This window comes from Oxyura jamaicensis, chromosome 6, assembly GCF_011077185.1.
Source record: "Oxyura jamaicensis isolate SHBP4307 breed ruddy duck chromosome 6, BPBGC_Ojam_1.0, whole genome shotgun sequence".
NCBI lineage: Eukaryota > Metazoa > Chordata > Aves > Anseriformes > Anatidae > Oxyura > Oxyura jamaicensis.
Window position 1 is genome coordinate 28,035,783 of NC_048898.1, and position 22,862 is coordinate 28,058,644.

At 35.0% G+C, this 22,862-nt stretch overlaps 1 protein-coding gene across 7 annotated transcripts in view; it reads left to right on the forward strand.

The window, feature by feature from the left end:
* The window catches only part of ATRNL1 (attractin like 1), a 489,972-nt gene that overhangs the window by 77,793 nt on the left and 389,317 nt on the right, over nt 1–22,862 (forward strand). For all 7 annotated transcript variants that reach the window (XM_035329979.1, XM_035329982.1, XM_035329977.1 and 4 more), the window contains exons 9-13: nt 1,767–1,950; nt 4,414–4,568; nt 16,548–16,632; nt 18,531–18,739; nt 21,145–21,263. In XM_035329979.1, the coding sequence (XP_035185870.1) occupies nt 1,767–1,950; nt 4,414–4,568; nt 16,548–16,632; nt 18,531–18,739; nt 21,145–21,263 (752 nt within the window). The remainder of the gene's footprint in view (nt 1–1,766; nt 1,951–4,413; nt 4,569–16,547; nt 16,633–18,530; nt 18,740–21,144; nt 21,264–22,862) is intronic.

Sequence of the window (22,862 nt, forward strand, 5' to 3'; positions counted from 1 at the left end):
ATTCATGTTTCTGTGCAAGTCACAGAGTATACGGTATGCAATTTTTACTGTGAAAATGTTCTAGGTGTTATGTGAGCCAGTCAGATATAAATGCAAAATATTTTATGTAAATAAGCTGATGATGATGTTGATAGTGTGTAGTAGTAGTTTTTTCCCTGAAAAGCATATATGCTGATCTTTTGGACCGGTATTTATATCAAAAAATAAGGATGGAATTGGTGATAGGAAGGTATATCAGCAGGTTGACTTCTCACCAGCCTCCATATGTAAATTGTATCAAGTAATTCTACTTCTTAGCATGCTTCTTTACAATGTATGTAAAATGCGGTGTTATTGGTATAAATCTGTTGATTGTGTTCAGAATTGCAGTTCTTAATAACTTGATAACATCCAAAATGGAGATTAGAATAAAATACCAGTTACATTGCAGTACATATTAATAGTGTAAATACATGGTATCAGGTATAACTAGTGTATTACACAAATATCATTTATACATACCCCAAAAAATCAGCACGGATCTTCCAGTTCAATCCATACTTTATAATTTGCTATAAGCGTTTAGGAATAAAAGCGCTGTCTTGCATTTCATAGAGTTTTATTTTGTTACTGAAAAAATGTAACTTGCTGATAGAGGCAGTGCCAGGAAACTGCTTAATGAAAGTAGAATAGCAACCGTAATAACTGAAAGTTGTGAGACTTACTGAACAGAAGAATTGGGATAAAGAGGAAATCTTAAACTACCTACGTAATATCAGATAAAAATTGAAAAGGAATTTAAACTCTCAGATAAAGCAGGATGTATGGTGTTGTGTACTACACTTGGATAAGTAACTTTATAAAGGCAGCCAACTTAGGCTAAGAATTAGGAAAAGACTGCTGTACTTGGGAAGTCCTTGTCCACATTTTGTATTCTTCTGGCATAATATTCAAGAGGCTGTAGGCAAACTTAGTTTTTCAATTTCACATGTGTAGAACTGGCTTCTTCTTTATCTTTTGAATAGGCTGACTTCTCCAGGAAATACCTATCTCCTGGCTTGCTCTTTGTGTGGCTAACATCATCTGGCAAGGTGGCGGTGGGAAGAAGATTTCAGGGCCATAGGCAACAAGAAGTTATTCAATCTCTCTACCTTTTTCAATGCTATAGCAAAATATTTTCCTATTGCATTTTAGTCTTCACTTGTAACAGCTTTTGTGAGTGGTTTTATCTGGTGGCTGTCATTTTACAGTTCCCTAGCACAGTGTCTGTATCCATGTACACTTAGAGCTGCCTTCTTTGAAATGTTTCTGTGAGCTCACAAATCATAGCAGCTCAATTACTGCCAGGCTTCTCTACCTGGTTTCCTCACAGCTGGTACAGGTGTTCCTCACATAGCTGGAGTGCCTAATTCTCATGGGCCATCTCTGGTGGGACTAAATTATGGTTAAAAGATAATGAATCTTACCTCTGTTTCATATTTTCCAAAAAATTTCATTCTTTTTTTCCAAGTGCGTGCTGAACTGAGCATTTGGGGAGAGTATGAGATGCTGCCTGGTACCTGTAACAACCATGTGCTTGTGATTTAATTAAGAATAGCTCATAGCAGTCTAATAATAGTATCCAATTGCAGATATTTGATACATTGGTGTAAAATTACTAAAAACAGGTTGCTAGTTATGGCTGTATTTAGAATTAGACTGAAAATGATCTTACATACTTAGGAAGTCTAGTGTGGTGTTTTGTAATAGTAAGCCTGAAACCGATGTCTTCTGTGTGTTTTTTCCAGGGTCAAATTCTTGGCTTGTACCAGAAACGAAAGGAGCAATTGTGCAAGGTGGCTATGGCCATACTAGTGTCTATGATGAACTGACCAAGTCTGTTTATGTCCATGGTGGATACAAAGCATTACCTGGTAATAAATACGGATTAGTTGATGATCTTTACAAATATGAAGTTAATACTAGAACATGGTAAGTCAGATTTGTAATAGAGGAAACTAAGTTATTTCTCACTCTGTAAAAAAACCATAAACATAAAGGAAGCTTCTAGTAAAGTCACGTAGGAGCCTTCATGCCGTTTGCACGTTGCAGAACAGTACATTCCCTGCAACAAAATGAAAGACTTGTGGATTAGGCTTTGAGCCAGCAGATTAATGGAGCTACACACCAAAGCAATGGTAGAGAGGAAGCTTTGCATATATTCTAAATCTATGTATATACATTCAGAAAATATTGTCCTATTCAGATGTAACCAGCATGCAGAAATAGTACATGTGCTGCTACCATATATGAATGTACTGCTGATGCACATTCATGTACAAGTTATGTAAATAAGTAGAGAACTCTAAGAACTACAGAAAGTTATATTTCACAAAATTATCTGAAGGAAAAGAGAAAAAATCCTTTGACTGAATAGAGAACCTAGTGATTCATGTTCTGCCATTTCTATTTTTTCTCAGTTCCTTGTCCATCAGTTTCTTTTATCTTGTGAATGCTCCATATGTATTATATATGCAAGTTGACCTTATTTTTTTTATTTTTTCTTACCTTAAAGACAATTTGAGATCAAGATATTTTACTTAGAACATTTTAGTCTTGCAATTTAGTGTTTGCCTTGAGTGCTAATGGCTTAACTTAAAGCATACAAGACTTGCTCCCAGATCAGCCTGTTAGAAATATGTGGGTTTGATTTCACTGAGGCTCTTTATTTTGAATGCCACTAGTTCATGGTAGCTGGAAGCATTAAATTTTTTTGGTTACTTTTATATATTTTAAAATTGCTAGAATTTTAACGATCTCTTACTATATTCTTGGATCAAAGCGACATTGTATCCTTTGAAAGACTATTCAATAATATAATAGTAGTTATTTGAATATTATTATTCATTATTACTTTAATAACTTATAATGAATGCTTCTATACTTACACTAATGTGGCATTCTGCACAGCTTGTAAAGATTTTAAGTTGTATTTGTTTCATGAATATTTTTTCACTGAAAGCCCTACTCTGGGACTGAAAGCTGGTTGAGAGGATGGGACAAAGACACTATTAGATAGGAAGCAAAGATTTTGTTCCTGTATCAGTATTCAAAATGTTCATTGAGGCAGCTGAATGCGTCACTGGTAGGACAGTGCACAAGGCAGAGAGAGTATCAGAACTGATTTCAAATGCCCATATACTCTTTTTTCACTTTTTTTTTCTTTGTTTTTGTTTTCATATATGCTTTTGTTTGTGCTTGCTGTCTCTATTTCTCTCCTCCTCTGCCTGATGTGGCTGAGGTTCATAGGTTGTTCTGTGGTCTGACAGTCAAATCTGATTGCTTGTTTTATTCAGATGCACGTGGGATTTCAATTCTCCATATAGATCAGGCATAAGCTTTGTTTCTTAAGGTGCGAGGAGGGCAATTTGTTGTTTCCTAGTGTGAACGCTATTTCTAATACATCATGAAGAATTACAGTGCTTGTAATACCTGCATTGCTTTGCATTATTTGCATAATGTTGCATTGGTAATGGGAAGCAATGTTGTGCTGGGCTTAGATAGTGGCTTGAAACTGTGGAAGTACCTACTGTCTTCTGGGTATTTCTATTGCCATTATAACATCATGCAGCTAAATGCAGCACTTGGCATTAATATAGTTAACCAGAATTAATGTTTGAAAATACATGCGTATGTGCATAAATTAGGAATTCAGTGTAAAGTGTGCTGAGACGCCTGATTTGCATAAGGTTGTTATGTGTTGGAAAGTTCTGAAGGTTGCTCTCATCAGTGATGCTAATAAATAGTGAAAATTGTGTTCAAATTAACAAACTTGATCTGCATTACACTTCTGTTAAATCTTGGGGAAAATGTGACTCTTACCAGTAAGAGCAAACAACATGCAACAATGGAGGGAAGAAATCTATAGAAAAGATCTGTATGTGAGAACAGGGAAAGTAGAAAACTGAGTAGCTGAAATAACTGTGGTGATTGCTATCATAACCCCTACGGGGAGCAGAGTCCTTGTCTTCCTCCAAGACAGTGTACAAACTCTTTAGACCTTTAGTCACTAAGACAAGTATTTGTAAACAGGTGCAGGCCTGGACAATCAAGACAGAGCCTAGTATAGAGCAATTACTGTAAATTAGGAGGTAGGAGCTATAGAAACAGGGTAAAGCAAAAGACAAAAAGCGAAGAAATCTATAGTAAGATGGTGACTGATTTTAAACAATGATTTTTTTAAATGAATACTAAATATATGTGTTATAAATGAATTCATAATCTTAAAAACAATGAATATGTTTTATCATATTTACTGAATATAGCTTTAGTTTTCATTGGATTATATATTTTTTCCATCCATGAATGTTTCCATCTATAAACTTTCTCGGTGTATATGTGAAAATATAGATTTTTGCATGGTAATATATGTTACTTTGTTCTTCTGTTTTGCAGGACTATTTTGAAAGAGAGTGGTTTTGCAAGGTATCTTCATTCAGCTGTCTTAATCAATGGAGCTATGCTCATTTTTGGTGGGAATACTCATAATGATACTTCCCTGAGTAATGGTGCAAAGTGCTTTTCTGCTGACTTTTTGGCATATGACATAGGTATGTATTTGTACTCTATTTTTGGTCATTTGAATTTTAAATAACATAGCGTTGCTTTCTCAAGTCCAGCTAGCGTGCTCTTTTAATGTCTTGATTACAAACACCTCAAAGTTATTTAAAAATTGTACTGTAAAAATTAAAGCCAGACTTTTTTTGTTTTGTGTTTCATAACAGTCTTAAGGTTTTGATCTGTGGGACAAAGCATACTAGCTAAAATTAAGCACATTAAAAAATTGATCATATTCTCTTATGAATAACAGATATTATTAAATGAATTGTGAAACGTGTTGAAGGGACAGTCTAGTGCTTATAACTACCAAGTGTTGGTTTATTTTTCATACCTAACACCTACGTAGTACTAACAAAGGACAATGCTGAAACTTTAAGAAAATGTTTTTGTCTGAGTAACATTTGAGAAGCTCCTTAAAAGGCTTGGAATTGATGGGGTGGGGGTTGGAAAAAGTGTTGCTTAGTGCTTATATTGGAGTGCCACGATTGAAAATGATTGATATGGAGACAGGTGGGGATGATAGTGGAGATACCTGGATTTTTCTGGGTATCTTCCTCCGACAAGTTGCTCTCACCTGCTTCTGTCCCCATACGTTTTAGATGAGAATATTAATTAAGCTTCCCACCTTTGAGACTGAAAAAGCATTATTTGCTCAGGATGACTGGCTTGATAAATGTCTGTTCCAGTTGGAACAATACCTCACCCACAATCTAGAATGAGCAGTCTTGCTGTGTGGGAGTAGAGTTATGGGGGCAACTCCTCAGTACAGACTAATGGGGTAACTACATTAAGAGAATCAGGGTGATAATAGAATTATAGGGTGCTTTTGCAGTATGTTAAGGATGAGCTTTGTTCCCATGGACAGCAGTGCAATGAAAGTGGCTAAGCTACTGGTGATTTCTTAGTTGTATGAGATGGAAGAAGTTCATTTTTCTGAACTACCAAAGCTACTTGTATGCAGTACAAATGTTAGAATACAGGCTTCTTTCCAAGGGACTAAAGCTTCAAAAGTTGAAGTAAATAATTTCACCCAGGGAACTGAAAATTGGGTTAGAGCAGTTAGATGTTAAATGTTAGAGCAGTTAGGGGAATACTTGTGCGCGGTCATGTTGAGAGTAACGTGTGTAACGATGGCATCTCCTTTTGGCCATTGTTTATTGCCTGGCTATAGTTGTAACAAAGGGTGAGATGTGGTCCTTGTTATAGCAGTAGTTGATGCTTCTTTATGGGTTTGTGTATCTATCAACCATTCTGCATGTGTTCATAAGAATGTTATTTCTTGTGTGCATGAGAAAATAATTGGTAAATTTATCACACGGAACGTATGTGCTACTTCCTGATGGTCCACTGAGCAAGTGCATAAAGCCTTTTCAGTACAGCTCTTTTTTGACTGTATCCTTGGATTGCATATTCCATAGTTTCTTGTAGGTGTCTGATACTGTGAGCTATTGATTTTTGCCCCAATTTCAGTGTACATTTGGTTTTATTTTTTAATGAAACAGGGCTCCCTCCTCATTTTAAAGGATAATATTACTTATTGCTATACATTTATCTATTCAAAGTGGACTTGAGACTATAAGTCTGAGGATCTGAATAAGTGTGTGTTTTGGACTTTCACACAGTAGGGCATTTTCATTCTATTTCATGAAAATGTAATGTACTCTTAAGGGTCAACAATATATCTGTTTTTCTAGTTGATTACAATATTTAATATGGTATTTTTTGTTTTCTTACAAGTCTCATTTTCCATGCATTATCAAGCTGGTGAAGTACAAAAGAAACAGATGTAGTCGTTACTCTTCAAAAAAAAAAAAAAAAAATATATATATATATATAAAAATCCATAAAGATTGATTTGAAACAAGATTAATCTTCTGTATTATTAATTTGGCCAAATTAAATACACAGACTCATGGTACATGTTAGATACAGACATACTTTTTCAGAAAATAGTGAATATTTGTTTTACTAAGAATTAGATGAATAGAACGAGTATATTTTGTAATTTTACATGTATCATGAGCTTCTGAATAATGATTGGAAGACCAAAATATACTATGTTATCAGTACCATGTTTCCTAGATACTGCGCAAATGATGGAGTGTTGTGCTGCATCTTGTAAAAAATGGGTGTGTCTGGAAACCAGCTGAATCCTAGAGATAGAGCCTATGCTATTTATGTTCAAGTTGGACTATAGAATACGTTTGATTATATCTCTTATTATGTGTGACACAGTTTTATGGATAGTATGCTTCAGCTTTTTTATTATCCATGAAAATGCTTACTGTTTTTCATACTAATGTGAAATAACTATTTGGAGACATTCATCTCAGTTAAGTTTAGCTGCCTAAAAGGCTGGTTTCTAATAACAATTGGTAATCTAGATTGCTGCTGAAGTCAATGGAGCATCTCCAGAGAACAATTCATTTTACCAAGCTTAGGACAGAAAGATTTCTTCCATCTCCTCTGGAGCCAGCTATTGTTCTCTAGTTACTGAGCTTAGTTTACATGCATAAGCTTTAGACAGCTGAACTTACATATCATGAGCCAAGAAAGAGCTGGATTCAGTAATTTTAAATGCTTACTGCATCTGAATATATTTGTTAATGCTAAAGATGCAGAAATTGGGAGATGCTAAAAATAGCAAGCTGCCCTTATTTTCATAACATTGCTTCATGTATTTACTGAAATAACAGCAAAAAGACTGTATGATAAGTCTGCAGCATAAAATGGGCTTTAGAAATGTGGCCTTTGGTATGCTTTTGTTTTCTTCTGATGTCTTAACTCTGAGCTTGCCACCAAGTCGCTCTGGCAGCTCCATTAAGATCCTCAAATGGTTATCCTCATATCGGCGAGCTTTGTCTCCTGATGGGCTGTTATTGCCTGCACAATGCTGAAAGAGGAACCATGCCAGTGGGGGCAGGGCTGTCTTGGAGGCTCTTGTTGACATGTTCTTTTTAGCTGATGTTTCTTATGGCTTTTCTTTATCCACTGTTCACTGGAGTGCCACAGTTACCTCTTCAATAAATAAAAAGGAGCTGGAAGCTGAAGGACATCAACTTGCAAGATTCTGCTTGTTATGGATATAACTTTTGGTGTTGAAACTAGGATGTTTATTCAATTCTTCTGTTCCAGCATTTTGACGTATACTTGTAGCAATTTTTTTTGTATATGGCATAAAATATCTATGCCATACTCGTGAAAATCTGTGCTCTCTGACAACTCTTTTGAAATCAGGGAGTTACGTACACGAAGGAGTTTGTGTGTTTTCATACATAATCATGACAATTAAGTTGAAATGTGTGTCTGAAAATCAGCCTGAACGGTTGTTATTAATAGGTGTTTATCTTTCAAAATAATTGATTTTCTTCTTCTTCTATCTTTGCCGTGTAGTTGAGAAACTACGTTAGGAGCTATACCCCCAGTTCTCCCAATTCCTTAGCGCTATACAAACATAAGAATTGTGTGTTTTTTAGGAGACTGAGACATGATAGATAGAAAGTAAGCAATTACTGCTGACTTAAAGTTCTTCAAGATGCCTAGACCCACACAGATAAGTTCATTTAAACACGTAATAGAACTAGAGAGGAAGTATGACGCATGGCAATATTGCTGTTGCCTTGCTTATGCTTTCTTCATAGTATGAAGTCTGTTGATTATTAGCTCAATCTGTGTGTGTGTGTGTGTTCAGGAACAAAATCACATGAATCAGCTACTGATGGCCTCAAATTCACCACTTTGCCTGTGTGGTTTGCCTACCTGGCTAGTATCCTGAAGCTTTCTGAGTAGCTTATTAATTTAATTATGTAAAAAAGTGTAAAGAATAAGGTATACTTCAGTCAGAGGGAACCATGGGGATCTGTATACTGTATAATGTTCTAGACCAACTCTTGTTTCAAAGCATAATTGTTTGGCGGAAGTTAGTATATTAAGTATGTGTCTCAATAACTGGGCTGAAATGAAAAGCAGTTCATACAGTGCAGTTCTTAATTTGTTAAACATTTATACATGGGATGAAACCACTTCATGAAGGTGTCTTACTCTTCATGGCCAAGGACTACTTGCTGCAAGTTAGGAAAATTTGAGGATATACTTTTACATACATTTGCATGAACTTGAGTAAAAATAGCATATTTGGATCAGCTACCAAATAGGTTCCAATGTAATCTAAATGAGCTGAAAATGGTTACGGATTCTTCTTGCTGTTAGCAGTCTTCTGTTATTCTAGTAGTCACAGAAGTACCTCCAAGAGAAAGTAACAGAGCTCTCTGGTATTGTCCCAAGAAGTACCCTAAGATACACTGAATATTGAGTGATGTTCCATCTTCTGGGTTATACCAACCAGTTTTGGGCCAAGATTGCAGCTGGTTTGCAGCAAGAATCCTACTTGGCTCGGTTCTCTGTAACAGGCTTGGCCTGAAGAGAGAGGTGCTTTATTTCTTCACTTTCATTCTGAGTCTGTGAATATGGTGTGAAGATTGAAAGTGCCCATCATGTCTTTGACTTGCTTGTGCTGCCCAATAGTTGATGTTACAGTGTTGATGAATGTATTAAATGAATCTGATATCTTTGTATGATATTAGCATTACTGGAGATACCGTCTCTCTGAATGTATTTTGATTTTTCAAATTTAATGTAGTAGTGGAAACAACGTTTTTCTTCAAAAATGTGGAACATGGGGCAATTGGCCAAAATTACTCTTATAAGCAATATGTAAATGGTGGGGATGGGTATTTGGAAAGATGTGTCCGTGTGAGTTTGAATAGTCTGAAGGAGTGCTCAATTTTCAACCAGGGGAAGCTGTTGAAATACTTTAAAATAAAAAAACACACTATGTGTGTGTAAAACACATATAATATATATACACACACACATGCATGTGTGTATATTGAAGAACTTGTTTTCAGCTCAACTGCAGATGAAAAATTCCAAAGCTGTACTCTAAACTTTTAGGTTAAATTTTTGAGGGATTAGTTTGGGATTAACAAGAACATTTGTTCTTCTCCCTTCCCTGTAAAACCATAGATCTAGGAGCTATCCTCACCATCTCATCGTCCCAGGCTTAAATCTTTCGTGTTTCTATTCTTACCGGAGCTTAGGAAGTCATTTAGATGATATTTTATGAGTTTTTAGTTGCAAAGTTTGCAGTTTTTTTTTTTTTTTTTTTTTTTTTTAAACTGAAGAACTGATTTTACATACAGAACCCAAATTTTAAACTGATTCTAACCACTGAGATTAATATTAAAGAAAAAAAAGTGCTTTGTTTGAAAATTAAGGATATGGATTTTAGTTCCTGGCCAAATCTTAATATTAAGATATTTCTATATGCCTAAGGCACTTCTTGTAGTTTCAGCGTATGAAGTATTTGGTTTCGTGTTTTTTTTTTTTTTTTTTTTTTTTGTTGTTGTTTGTTTCATATATGCCAAATAGTATTGTATTCCGATTCTCTAGAAATTCTAAGGAGAATTTCTAAAAAAGAAAAAAATAATTAAAAACCAAAGCAAAACAACAACAAAAATTCCCAAACAAAGGCAATCCCAAATCATTGGAAAGTGGCTTGCATGCCCTCTCCTGGTGGTAGCTGTATTGCAGGATTGCTTGCGTCGAGGGAAGAGGGCAGCGGGTGAATGCATTTAAGACAATGTACTCTGCAAGGCTGCTTTTTTAGGTTTTATTACATTCTGTTTTTCTGCTGATGGTTTATTATTGAGTAAATAACATGAATTCAATAGTTTATGAAAGACAATGTTGTTTCTAAAATTTAAAGCTTCTTCCTTTTACCTGTTGGAAAAAAATAATTCAGAATTAATTAACTTCAGTGTCATCTGAAATCAAACATATTGTTTTTTATTTTTGTAATAAAATTGTTTATTCATAATTTGCTTGTAAAATAAATTGCTTTTAACTCTTATCTTTGTCATCCACAAAACTAGTGAACTTAAATAACTATTAAGATTTTTTTCTCCTCCCATGTAAAAATATCTTTGTCCCTTCTTCCAAAATTACAAGTGGATTATCAATAAGCTACCACTAAGAAAATGTAATACAGTGTCTGTCATGGATTGTTTTATGTGTTCCTGGGTACCGAAGTCATAAATGCAGTTCTGGTGCAGTCCATAGCAGCAATTATCTCTGTATCACTGTACAATTAGAAAAGCAAAGCCATAATAATATAATGTGGTGATTTCTGCCTTTTATAGTGGAACGTTGTTGTTGTTGTTAATATTGCTTTGGAGTCACTCTTATGTAGACCATGTAGACTCTGTTATGCACGTTAGATCTGTAGTTAAAATTCAGTTCACGCTGTTTCAAACATGTTTGCCTGTCTGGTTTGCTGAGAGTAAGGAGTTTATTATCTGAATAAAGACAAATATTTGTTCAGTGTGAATGAATTGGAAAATGAGTTTTCTGCTTCTACCTAACTTTCATAGTAATTTAGATGTTTATTTAGTTGTGATTAGTTGTCTGGATTTTTCTTCCTTCCCCCTCCCCCTAAAAAAATCCAGACAGAAGTACAGTGCCTTTACTTTCTAAAACTAACATCTCTACTTTTACCAGAGTTTTTCCTGACCTTGTTACCAAAGTTTATATCTGTAATGAGAGAAAAAAAAAGGCAAAAAATTCCAGCAAAAAAAATAAAATATTTGATGATAGAAGAAAGATGTGCTGCCAACACATGTGATAATGTTGCTTCATTATGCTTCTTCATTCCCCCAAACCTGGATGCTTAAATGTTTCTAAACAGATAAACACCACTTACCTCTCTGTCTGTTCCTTTGTTTGTTCTTCTAAATAGATTTGTTAGTTAAACAGCAGGTTAAATTGGTGGTTACCCAATGTTATCCTGACGTGACCCTTGAAATCTGAACACAAGGAAAAAATGTCCTCCCAGACACATACCTTCTGTACAGTTTGTGCTCCCTTATGAAGCTGTTTGGATACTTTATAGCACTGATAAGATCAATTTCCTGGCTATTGCTGTATTTCAGCTCGTGTCGTTTAAAAATGATGCTCACTTGCAAGAAAAGGAAGGAATTCTTGCTGTCATTTTTATTAGGAATAAGAAGGAGGGAAAAGACAGAAACATGGCCAATGCATTCTGCTTTGAAGACAAGTCCTGTGTTTTCTGGAGAATAATTTTGTAATGTCCCTGAGGCCAATAGTGGATACAATACAGCAGCATGAATTTGATTAATCTGATGAAATAATTTTATTTTTGTTATTATTTAGTTCTTTGGCTTTGGTGGAAAGAAACAAAGAGTATTTTGCAGATTCCTTTGTTTTCTTCCTATGAGAAAATATTTTTGTTCTTAATTTGGTAATAAATACCCAATGGAGATATCTAGGAAAAAAAAAAAAAGGAAAAAAGAAAACCTTTTCATTAAAGTTGAAAATAGAAAATAGTTAAAATAATAGTAGATGGATTTTGGGAGTCAAAGTTTAGCCCAGAACTTTCATCCTGTTTATAACATAATGATGTATTTTCAAATACTTGCAAAAAATTAAAAATGTGGGTAGTGTATGGAATATTTAACAAATACTTGTACTCAGAAATTAAAATTGTTGGCAAGGATTTTAGATGTCCTATTCACTTAGCTTGATATTATCAAGCTGTCAAGATGCATTATATATTGTTTCCCATATTAAAAATAGGTTTTCATGTAATGAAAGGGATGGCCCAACATAACTCTACTAAACCGAGTGGTTCTTAGCAATCCATGAAAAGAACACCCAGTCTGCCATGGGGTTCTACATGTCATAAGGCTGCACTGCTGATGTTACGTAGGACTGAGCAGAGTCAATGGACTAGCATTTCAAATTATTTAAATACATTAAAATTGAGAAACTATTTGGTAATGTAAATGTATAGTGTGCAATTTCATAAACCTTTTACTCTACAGGTGGAGCTACAGGTAGGGTTATCACTAAACCTGCCTGCCAGTTCAAAAATACAGATATAATTTTGGAAATAAAGTATTGAACACTGTCCCTTTTTCAGAGACTAAAGCTGCTGGGCTAGAGCGATGCCTATTTCTGACATTTTTTTTCCTCCTGTTCAGTGGAACAGCATTAACTTGGAGTAGTGACGAGTAACCTAGCTTGAAGGGTTAGAGCAGTTCCTTTGGAGATGAAAGCTGTAGGTTGAAATCCCATTGGGTAGGAAATGAACCTGTTTTTCCTGCATCTTGGGTCATTACTCTAACTGCTATAAAATTATATAAAATAAGTCTTTTTTCTTTTATCATATTTTGGAAGTATGAGCCCTTTCAGTTCTTTAAAAGAAACAGCGTGAGCATCTTGTCAGATTCCAGCTCCGAGTTCTGAGTGGGCACAGTGCTGCTGCTCAGTCTTGATTGAAGCATTGGGTAGGGGAGGAACACACAGATGAGATGCAAATCACCTTCTCTTGTGTTCAGTGCCTACATTATTATTTTTTTCCTGAGTTTCTATAGTGTTTTCTGCAAAAGGGATATTTTGGTTCTTGGCTCTTCTCTGTTGCTTACAAAATTTTGTAGTTTTGGGATTGAGTTGTCAGGTTTATCAGGGTCATTCTCATAGACTTTTTGCTCATTAACAATAATTTAGTAAAAGGTGTCCGTAGTACATATAAGAAATCAGATGATGAAAAATGTGAGTAGTCACCTCTAAAAACAGTGTATAGTTGTGCTGTTTTCAGATTTCTGTAAATCAGAATTTGAATTGTGGACAATCATGTGCTGAACTTGTACAGCATTCAAAAGCACTTTATTAACTTAATTCAGGCAAGAAATAGATGTAGGTGATTGGAAAAAGTGTAGGTGTTGAGGCTTGTCACTTTGGAGAGCGCACCCTGCAGCGTGGTCTCCAGGGCAAGATTCATCTGAGGTTTTTTCTCTGCCAGCATCAGCTGGGTTGCCTCAAATGTGGTGCATGTCTCTGGTGTTTTATCATGTATGCATTTTGGATAAATGGTGAATCCAGTCTCAGAGCCATTTCTGTATCCTCTTGTAACCATTTAATCTATGCTAGGGAGGAGTACACATCTTTTTCCTTTACATGTAGAATTAGTTCTTGAAGTTGAAGCCTTACCAACAGGAAGGAAAGTCTCTGTATTCCTCCTTGTACTTTTCAATGACTACAAATTCTGCTCACCAGTATGGAATAAAAACTATCATTCCTTTGTAATAGCTGTTACTGTTAAAAGCAGTATACATTTCTATGTGCCATATGTTATACTTAGTTACACCCAGACAAAATGGTAAATAGAATTTATCTCCCACTCACTAGCTGCATAGTACTGTAAGAGTACATGATATTTTGCAGAGGAAGGTTATTTTATACTTTATTCCTTAGAACTTACTATCCTTATTAGATTTAACACAACAAATACTACACAGAGAAGGCTGTAACATCGATAAATAATAGTGGAAATCACACTGTGTTTGCTATTTGTCACTTTCTTCCTGGCACTGTACAGTAAGTCTGGAGATTTAGATACTTTGAAATCTTCAGAAGTTTGAAGATTACAGGCATGGATGAATTCTGTTTGATTTTATACCAAAAAAACAACAACAACCAAACAACCAACAAACAAAAAAACCAACAACCAAACACCAGTTGGTTAACTATCTCTATTTCACATCAACCAATCTGTACAGAGAAATTCTGATTAGGAATTTAAAGCTCAACAAATGGATTTTTCTTGTACAATGCTCTGTTCAGTCTTCAGTAGTCACTGAGAAGGCTAGGAGGAGATAAGAGAGAAGGCTATTTGTAACATGCTTCCCTCCCCCTTTTCCTCTTGTGCTCTGTTGAAAAGACCTGCCAGTTTGACAAATACCATCAGTAAGCTAGGAGTTATTATATCTCCAGCCCTCAAGGATTTCTTATCTGGAAACCAGCCTTTATTATGGTTTTATGGTTTTATTTCAGTGTTAAATCCGTCTTTTTTCTTAAATAACTTTCTAAGTGCAGGAAGCATTCTATATTTGTGTATGTTTGTACACATACAAAAAATGATGTGCAGTGCTTTTCCTAGATCAGACGAAAATTTAGTGATTTTTTTTTAAATGTTTCCTTTTCCATCATTGACATATGAGCTCAAACATGCTGCTTCTGTTAACATGCAATGACTTATAGCAGCAAGAATTTGATTTTACAGTTTTACAATATATCAAAGATTATGCTGATCAGCTATAATGTTAAAAATGTTTGCTTTTATAACTTTTAAAATGAAAATACATTCCCAAAATAGAAATTGAATGTACAAGTGTTGATCGTTTTTATTTTACAATAAATAATATTCCTCTTAGTATCAACTTGTTACATAACTCAAAGACCATGGAGGTATCAAATGGCAATGTTATGCTGAGATATGAAGAATACACAACTTTTATATTTGTTTTTCCCATCTTCATCTGAACTGTATTATCATAGACTTGGTGCCCTAATACCCCTAGTACTGTGATCTTTTCTGTGAAAATGATTCAAAAACATCTCTCATCTATGTACTTTCACTGTTTTATTTCAGTAGAACAAATCAAAAGGAAGTTGTGAGAGCTGAAGTGTATTTAGCATATCATCATATTATGATAATATCAGCAGTGACAGACGGTAGAAGTTGAGAAAGGGGAGGGATTCTGGCAGTTGTGACAGCTATCAGTTCTGTAAGACAGTGAACAAAAACTTTCCACACTTCGTTTTTCTTCAAACTCTTGAGTCCACCATCTCTTGTTGAAATTATTGCTGTTTGGACCATCTGTATTACTCTGGTAATGATGCACTTTCAGTTTCTGTTTCCAATTTATAAAAAGATGTAATTGATTTATCTATTGCAGCCACAGTCTCACTCTGGCTTTTATGGGCTCAGGCTGTGATTCTGTGGAAGCTGAAGTCAATTGAGCAGCTTATTACTGCAGTTTTGCCCGTAGCTATGCTCTCCTGCCTCCTCTCATGTGCCAAATCCACCAACCTGTTTCAGCATGGTATTGTAACAGGAAGCTAAACAGACAAAGAGCAGAATGTTTTTCTCCTTTAGAAGTGCCAGAACAGCAGCTCTAGCAAGAACTGTTCTGACGGTGGCAATGAGAACGGGATCAGTCTAGCCGGAGTGACCTGGGCTCTGTGTAACTCTGACCTTACTTATCATTTGTCCCTCTTAGATTTCCCAATATTTGTTGTTGTTTCAAGCTGAGGGTGAAGGAGAAGTGTTAAGATTTCTTTTTAATTAGTGTTATTTTAACCTTAAGCAGACTTCCTTGAACTCTGTGGTCTCTGATATTCCTTTACTTTTCAATTGGATTTATATCGTGTAAATTATTCCATTCTAAACAAACAAAAAATAAATGCTGATGAGCATACGGTATACCTTATTTAGACATGGTTGTTATTAGAATCATATAGATAAAGTAATTCAGAAATACTAAGTAAAAATCGACCTGTGTGATAATTGCATTAACAATCTGGAAAGGCTGAGGTTTCCTGAAGTGCTCCACACAGTCTTACTGTATGCCCGGGAGCTTTTCTGCCTCTTGATCTCTGTAGGGCATGCCTGCTTCTTGGAGTAGAAAACAGCAGCTTAGTGTTTACCTAATGAAAAGGAAAAGAAAAGAGGAGAAAAAAAAAAAAAAAAGGCCAGCTGATTTTGCAGAAAGCTTAGTTAAAACAACAAAACAAAACAGAAGCTAATACTATGAATGGTTTTAAATATATCAGAATCAGAAATTGTACTTCAGAGTTGGTGGGACTGATAGGTAATAAAAGCATGTAAGAGCCTTGGAAGAAGATAGCCTCCTTTCCCTCATCAATGCAGGCAAACTCAGCTACATAGGGAATAAAGTTAGTTAATACTTAAAATATGGGAGAGTGACTGATAAAATCAGTTTTGCAAATTTTTCTGAAAATGTTGAGAATATTTTATATATGTGTAATATATTGTAATAATAATATATGTGTTATATTTTGTATAATGCTTTCATTTCAACTTTCAGCTTGTGACGAATGGAAGATTTTACCAAAACCTAATCTGCACCGAGATGTCAACAGATTTGGTCACACTGCTGTTGTCAGTAATGGGTAAATGAAGCATATTTTAAATTTTCCTGACCATCATTGGGAATGAAAAACTGTCCGCAATTATCTCCATGTGAAGTATGGCTCAATGACATATAACTAGTGTAATTTATTAATGTGAAAAATAGTGTTTAGCAGCAGCTTTGCATGTCTTAAGTTATCAGCAATTCGACATGCTGTGGAACCTGTTCAGTGGCATTTTATATGAACTTTCTAGTGTACTGAGGTGTTTCCCAATATTATAAAGTACAGTGAATTTGAAATTCAGTACCAACTATGATTGTCACTTAGGTGTAATGGGAGAAATATATTTCCCCTTTGGGCATACTATGAGTCCTTGTTCTGCAATCATAAAGTCAAAAACATGTGACTGAAATTTACTTACTGGGGGAAAAGCCAGGTTTTGAAGATGCTGATAGTGATCATCATCAACCACTTGCAGGAAAAGGAGAAGCCTGCCACCATCAGACTATATAAAGTTTATTGCTTATCTTCTGTAAAATACAGCATACTTTCATGTCATTTTCTATGAGTAGAATTGCTCAATAAATCATCGCATAGAAACAGGAGATGGATCTGGAGTTTGCTGGATTTAGTGCCTGAGCACTCTGCTTCCCCTGCTCCAACCTACAGAGATAAAATTGTAGGACAAATGTCTCATTTGTGATGGCAAAGTTGTAGAAAACTAGTCAGGTTGGCCTTTTTTTTTTAAATATTATTATTATTATTAATTTTCTCTGGTTGCCAAATGACTTAATGCCTGACAGTTGCAGTAGTACAGATGGCTGTCCCATAATGTGTACTATGGATCATTCTATGTTATTCAACATCCTTATAAGCCTAGTATTTAAGTACATATTTAATACAATTTACTGATCCTTTTACACAGGAATAATATCTAGGTCAGAAATAATGGTCATAAATAATAATTCAAATAAGAGTGTAACAGATTTTAACAAAAATAATAGCAAGTTGCAATTCTGTGCATGGCACTTGAAGTTAATCAGCAGATTACACCATTAAGAGAAAATGTTTGGAATGAGAGATTTTAGCATCTGGTGGTTTTTCACATTTTGATCTGTTTTTTAAAACATCTAAGCTATGTCTGATACTTTGAGAAATTTGGCTTTTAAGCGTATAAGATTCAAGTGAAAATGCTTGTGTTTCTTTTCTAGAACTTAATGTTTCTAGACAGGTTTTATGTAGAAAATAATGCAATGTGAGATACTCTCCAAAGGTTTCTGTTATTTGTAACTGTATGTTTTATTCTATTTTAAGAGTATACAATACAAGAGATATGCAAGTTCTTTCTAAATATCTTTTAATTGAGACCTTTCTTAATGTTAAAGGGGAAGAAAGGAGTAAGGTCTCAAGTCTATTCTTCTGGCTTTGATGTCAGCAGTTACTGTGCTGGAAATGGTACCAAAGAATACCAAATATCCATCAAGAAAATACTAAACATCCACCAAGAAAACCAAATATCCATCTCCTGATTCTTATTTGCAGTCTTGGAAATGTTGAAGAAAAAATGTTTTTACTTCCTGCAGCCCATTTTATAATGCTCTGTTCTCTTATTATCTAACTCCAAAAATGAGTACTGTTTCCTGCATAGCCATTCTTTCTTCTTTCCAGACATTTGGTATGTGTCACTGCCTCATACATACAGCACAGCTAACATTGAGCAATTTTTTTGTTAATCTAAACTTCAGTGGAGAAATACATAGAAAAAAATATCAATCTTCATAATGGAACCATTGACAGAGTCTTGATTAGAGAGAACTGAAGAATGTTTTTTTAGAATAATATGTGTTATTTTTTATTACATATCAGGACAGCTAAAGAAAACAAGAAAATTTATTTATAGCTGCTGTAAGTTATATTTACTTGCTTTTTCCTAATAGGTCAATGTACATATTTGGAGGCTTTTCAAGTGTTCTTTTGAATGACATCCTCGTATACAAACCTCCGAACTGTGAAGCATTCAGAGACGAAGAGCTGTGTAAAAATGCTCGTCCAGGGATAAGGTGTCTGTGGAACAAGAAACATTGTGAATCCTGGGAATCTGGAAATGCCAACAACATCCTTCGAGCAAAATGTCCTAAGAAAACAGGTAAGTGATTTCTAGTCTTACAGTGTCAAATTTGCGATGTGGTGTAGGAGATGGGGGTGGGGTGACGAAATAAAAACAGAGGAAAAAAAAAATAGTGGAAATAGGGACCAGATTGTTTAGACAGTTATTCTCCAAGAATACCCCATGCAAGAGATCTAGGGAATAAGTTCTACTTCTACAATCATTACACTCTTGGTTATTTGGGGATTTTTAATAAAGGTATTTCAAGTAGATGCAGAAAAGCACAGACTTAAGGTCCTAAGGGATACAAAACATAAGAAGGTTCAAAGAGAAGAATTTATATAAAATTACTTTAGATTGAATTTGGCTTATTGTTTTCGAAGCACTTGAAGGCTGAGCTTTGAGGTAATGTCTCAAATTAGTTTTCATCTTTCTCCACCTTGAATGGATATATTCCTGGAATGGACACACACACATACATGCATACACGCATAAATACAAGTCCTCATTTTGTTCTAATTCCAAGAAATCAGCAGTCAGAGCACAGCTGGCCCCTGCAGGTGATACTTAGCATTACAGGTATATTGCACATATACCAGTACATATACTATATACCAGTAACAGGAGGGAAAATATCACTGTTTGAAGTAGATTACATATCAGTAGGAATATTTCTGTAGCTTAAAATAGCATGGATACAGCTGGAAACGAACTTAAGGCAAAAAAGCACTTTTCTACGCTATGTCAAAGTTTGCCTGGTGAATTTCTGTGTGGCGTTGTGATAAACGTTGTTTGGAACAGCAACTGAGCATTATGAATAACTGTAGCACCTTATTCCTAAGGTTTAGTCATGTCATAAATAACTTCCTTGTGAAAGTGTTGTTCTTAGTTTACATGAACAGAATAGGTATCACTGCTACATAAATTTTATCATCACATCTTTCCTTGCAGCAAGGTATGAAATCACCAAGCAACCAAACTTTGGCTGTGCACTAAATGTACAAACTGCCATATTAGTCAACTGCTAGTCTACTTTCAGCGCTTGTTTTGCTTGTTAACAGATTATTAGCTCTGCTTGTACTGCTTCAGGACCTCTTTTTTTTTTTTTTTCTATTAGTTTTTATTTATTTCTGAACAATATATAAATTTGCAAACTTGGAAATAGGGTGCATTATATAAGAAAAGGTTTATCTGGGTAGTTTTCTGATGAACTGCTTTTGTATTGTGTCATAATATTAAGATATCTTGAATCTAGAAAGTTTCAGCTCCTTACAAAAAGATGAATCTTAACACTATTAATTCAGAAATAATACAGTTGAAAGTGGATCTTATTTTCAGAAAAAAAAAAAAGCTAATAAATAAAATGGAGTCAGGCTGAACAAAATAAAAAAGATTAGTTCAGTTTCCAAAATGGAAGATACATACAAGAGACAAGGTACTGAGAATTGCCGTTCTGAAGAAACTATGTGGATCTGTAAAAATCCTTGCTAAATGGACATCACTGCTTTGATGCTGGCAAAACCTTGAATCCTTGCAGTTTCAGGTGGTAATGTTCTGCCAAAAGCCAACTTTTTGTTATATTATTTTACACCACTTGGCTCAAGTGTTATCGGTTTGAGAGCATTATGTGAGAAACTGATGATATTAAAAGATAAGCAGAAATGTTAGTTGGTTTGTAAAGGATCAATTCTTGTATAACAAGCCTTCCCTGGCAAGGGAATCTCTTAAACTTGCATGATCCCAAGACCTCTGCATAACTGTAGAGGTGTTAAAGACAGTAGTAAGTGTAGGAGGTGGTAGGACATTTCCTGGTTGGGTCACAGTGATTTCACAATTTTTAACTTCCTTTTAACATAAGTAAGCATTTCTGCATTTCAAATTCTTGTAAATAACATACATTTCAGTCCAAGTCCTAAAAGTGTTAAGGATTTACCGGAAACCTTTTCCTGCAAGATATTTTTTTTCTACAGAAAGAGTAGAACTCGCTAAATTTCCAACCGTTATTAGGTTTATAAATTAATTTAGGAGGACTTGAATATTTTTGAGTTGCTAATAGACATCTTATATATTTTATTTAATACTTCTATCATTGCCCTCTTGCATAGTGATCTATATTTTTATCAGAAATCCACATCTGAAGAAAAACTTTCTTCTGTATTAAAGGAGTGAACAATCAATAGTTTAAGAAACTTTCTGATAGACTGAGTTTATACACAGTCCTAAAAGTGCTTACATGCAGTAAATCAGTGAGTATTCTTTCAGTTTATCTGAGACTTTTGAACCTTCAAATGTGTTTTTTACTGGAGGAATTTTTAAAAGAGTAAGATTTAATAGCTACAGTTCAAATAAAGAATATAACAGAAGATACTCTAGGCAAGTGTTTAAAATGTGGTACTATTCTCCTTCAGTGTGATGTTTCTTTTTGACTTTCATTTGTATTACAGTTGCTGCAGATGACAGATGTTACCGATACGCAGACTGTGCAAGCTGTACTGCCAACACAAACGGGTGCCAATGGTGTGACGACAAGAAGTGCATTTCAGCAAACAGTAACTGTAGCATGGTGAGTCTCTGCAAATCTATGATCATGTTATTGATGTTGTAGTTTTTTTCCTAGCTAAACCAGAGGCCTGTTACACCAAATGAAAGTGAAATAGTAGATTAATCATACCGTATTTTGAACATAACCACATTTGCCTGGCTTTTGCAGTGAAAATCTTGCAGAGGGCAGAGTTGTACTGCAGCAAAGATATCCATTCCAAGAAAATAATAATAATAAAAATATTTATGGTAGTGTTAGTCCTCTGTGTATCTCTCAAGACAAATACTATTATCTCCTAATTAATGACATTTGGAACGTTCCTGATTCATTATGAACCACATACAGTATGCAGGCAGAAAGTCTGGAGTCCCACAAAGTGTGGCAGATTTTTTATTTTTTTTTCCTATCAAACAAAACCAGGTCAGTCTTTTTAGTCCTGATGTACAGATCACTGATCATCACACAAATGTTTTTATTTAAGTCATATAGTTACTTGTTGTTTTATTAGAGGAGGATGAGCCTGTGTCAACATGAGACCAAGCAGTTTGTGATGATTTGGTAGGATTGTTCTGATCTTTGTAAATAGAAGCAATATAAACCTAGAGATTTAAAAAAAACTTTATATATATATTTTTTTAAAGTTGCTTACAACCACGTTTTGTACTTTGTTCTCTGCCATCTGCTGCATGTCGTGCTTTTCATTTGATTTTTGAGATGATTATAATTTTTTTTTAGCTTGATAAATTTTGTTTCCTAAATTTCTCTGCTAGTTCCAGACACCACCTGTACTGGAGTTCAAAATCCTTTCTTTAGATGCTTCCATTAGGAAAAGTGGCTTGCTCTCTAATTTGAACCTGATGCAAATAAACCTTTTTCTCCAGACAGACAAATTAAGGCGTGAGTTGGATTGACTCTGACACAAAGCTTGCAGAGTGAGTACAGCCAGCTCTAATCACTGGCATTTTTAGACAGTCACTACTAATAAAAACAATGCAGATGTAAATTAATCAGCAGCCATATTATAACTGTCTGCCAGAGTGATTTCATATTGCAGGCTCTGATGGTTACTTTCCTTTGTGATTTACAAGGGCTCTTCCTTTCCTAACACAGCATAATGTGTTAAGTGCCATTTTTCAAGACATGGCTTTCAACTCTTAAGCAAGGAATAGTTGCTAAGAAGCAGACTGCCTTCATCCCTGAGAAAGGTGGAGCACTGTCTGTTTTAGAACAGGTTTCTCAATTCAATATCCCTCTTTGATAACTATTCATGACCAATGTTGTCAGCTTAATTAGCAACTGATGCACCGGTCCTCTCTATATTATTTCCTACCTTTTCTTCAGGGTTTAAAGTGGATAGAAAAGGCTGTGAGTGTTGGGATAGTAGAGAATGGGATAGTGAAAATTCATCCAAATGATTTCTGAAAAGAAATTTCAAAATTAGTGTATTGGCTGGGAGGCTATGGAGGCGGAATTTTGCAGCTATCAACATAAACCTTCTAAAATAGCATCAGCAGAATGGCACCATGTGGAGGAATGGCACAGATCAGGCTGATTAACCATTTTCATAGACTGCTACTTCTGGACTGGGCCCACAATATGAAAATGTTTTGACAGTACTGC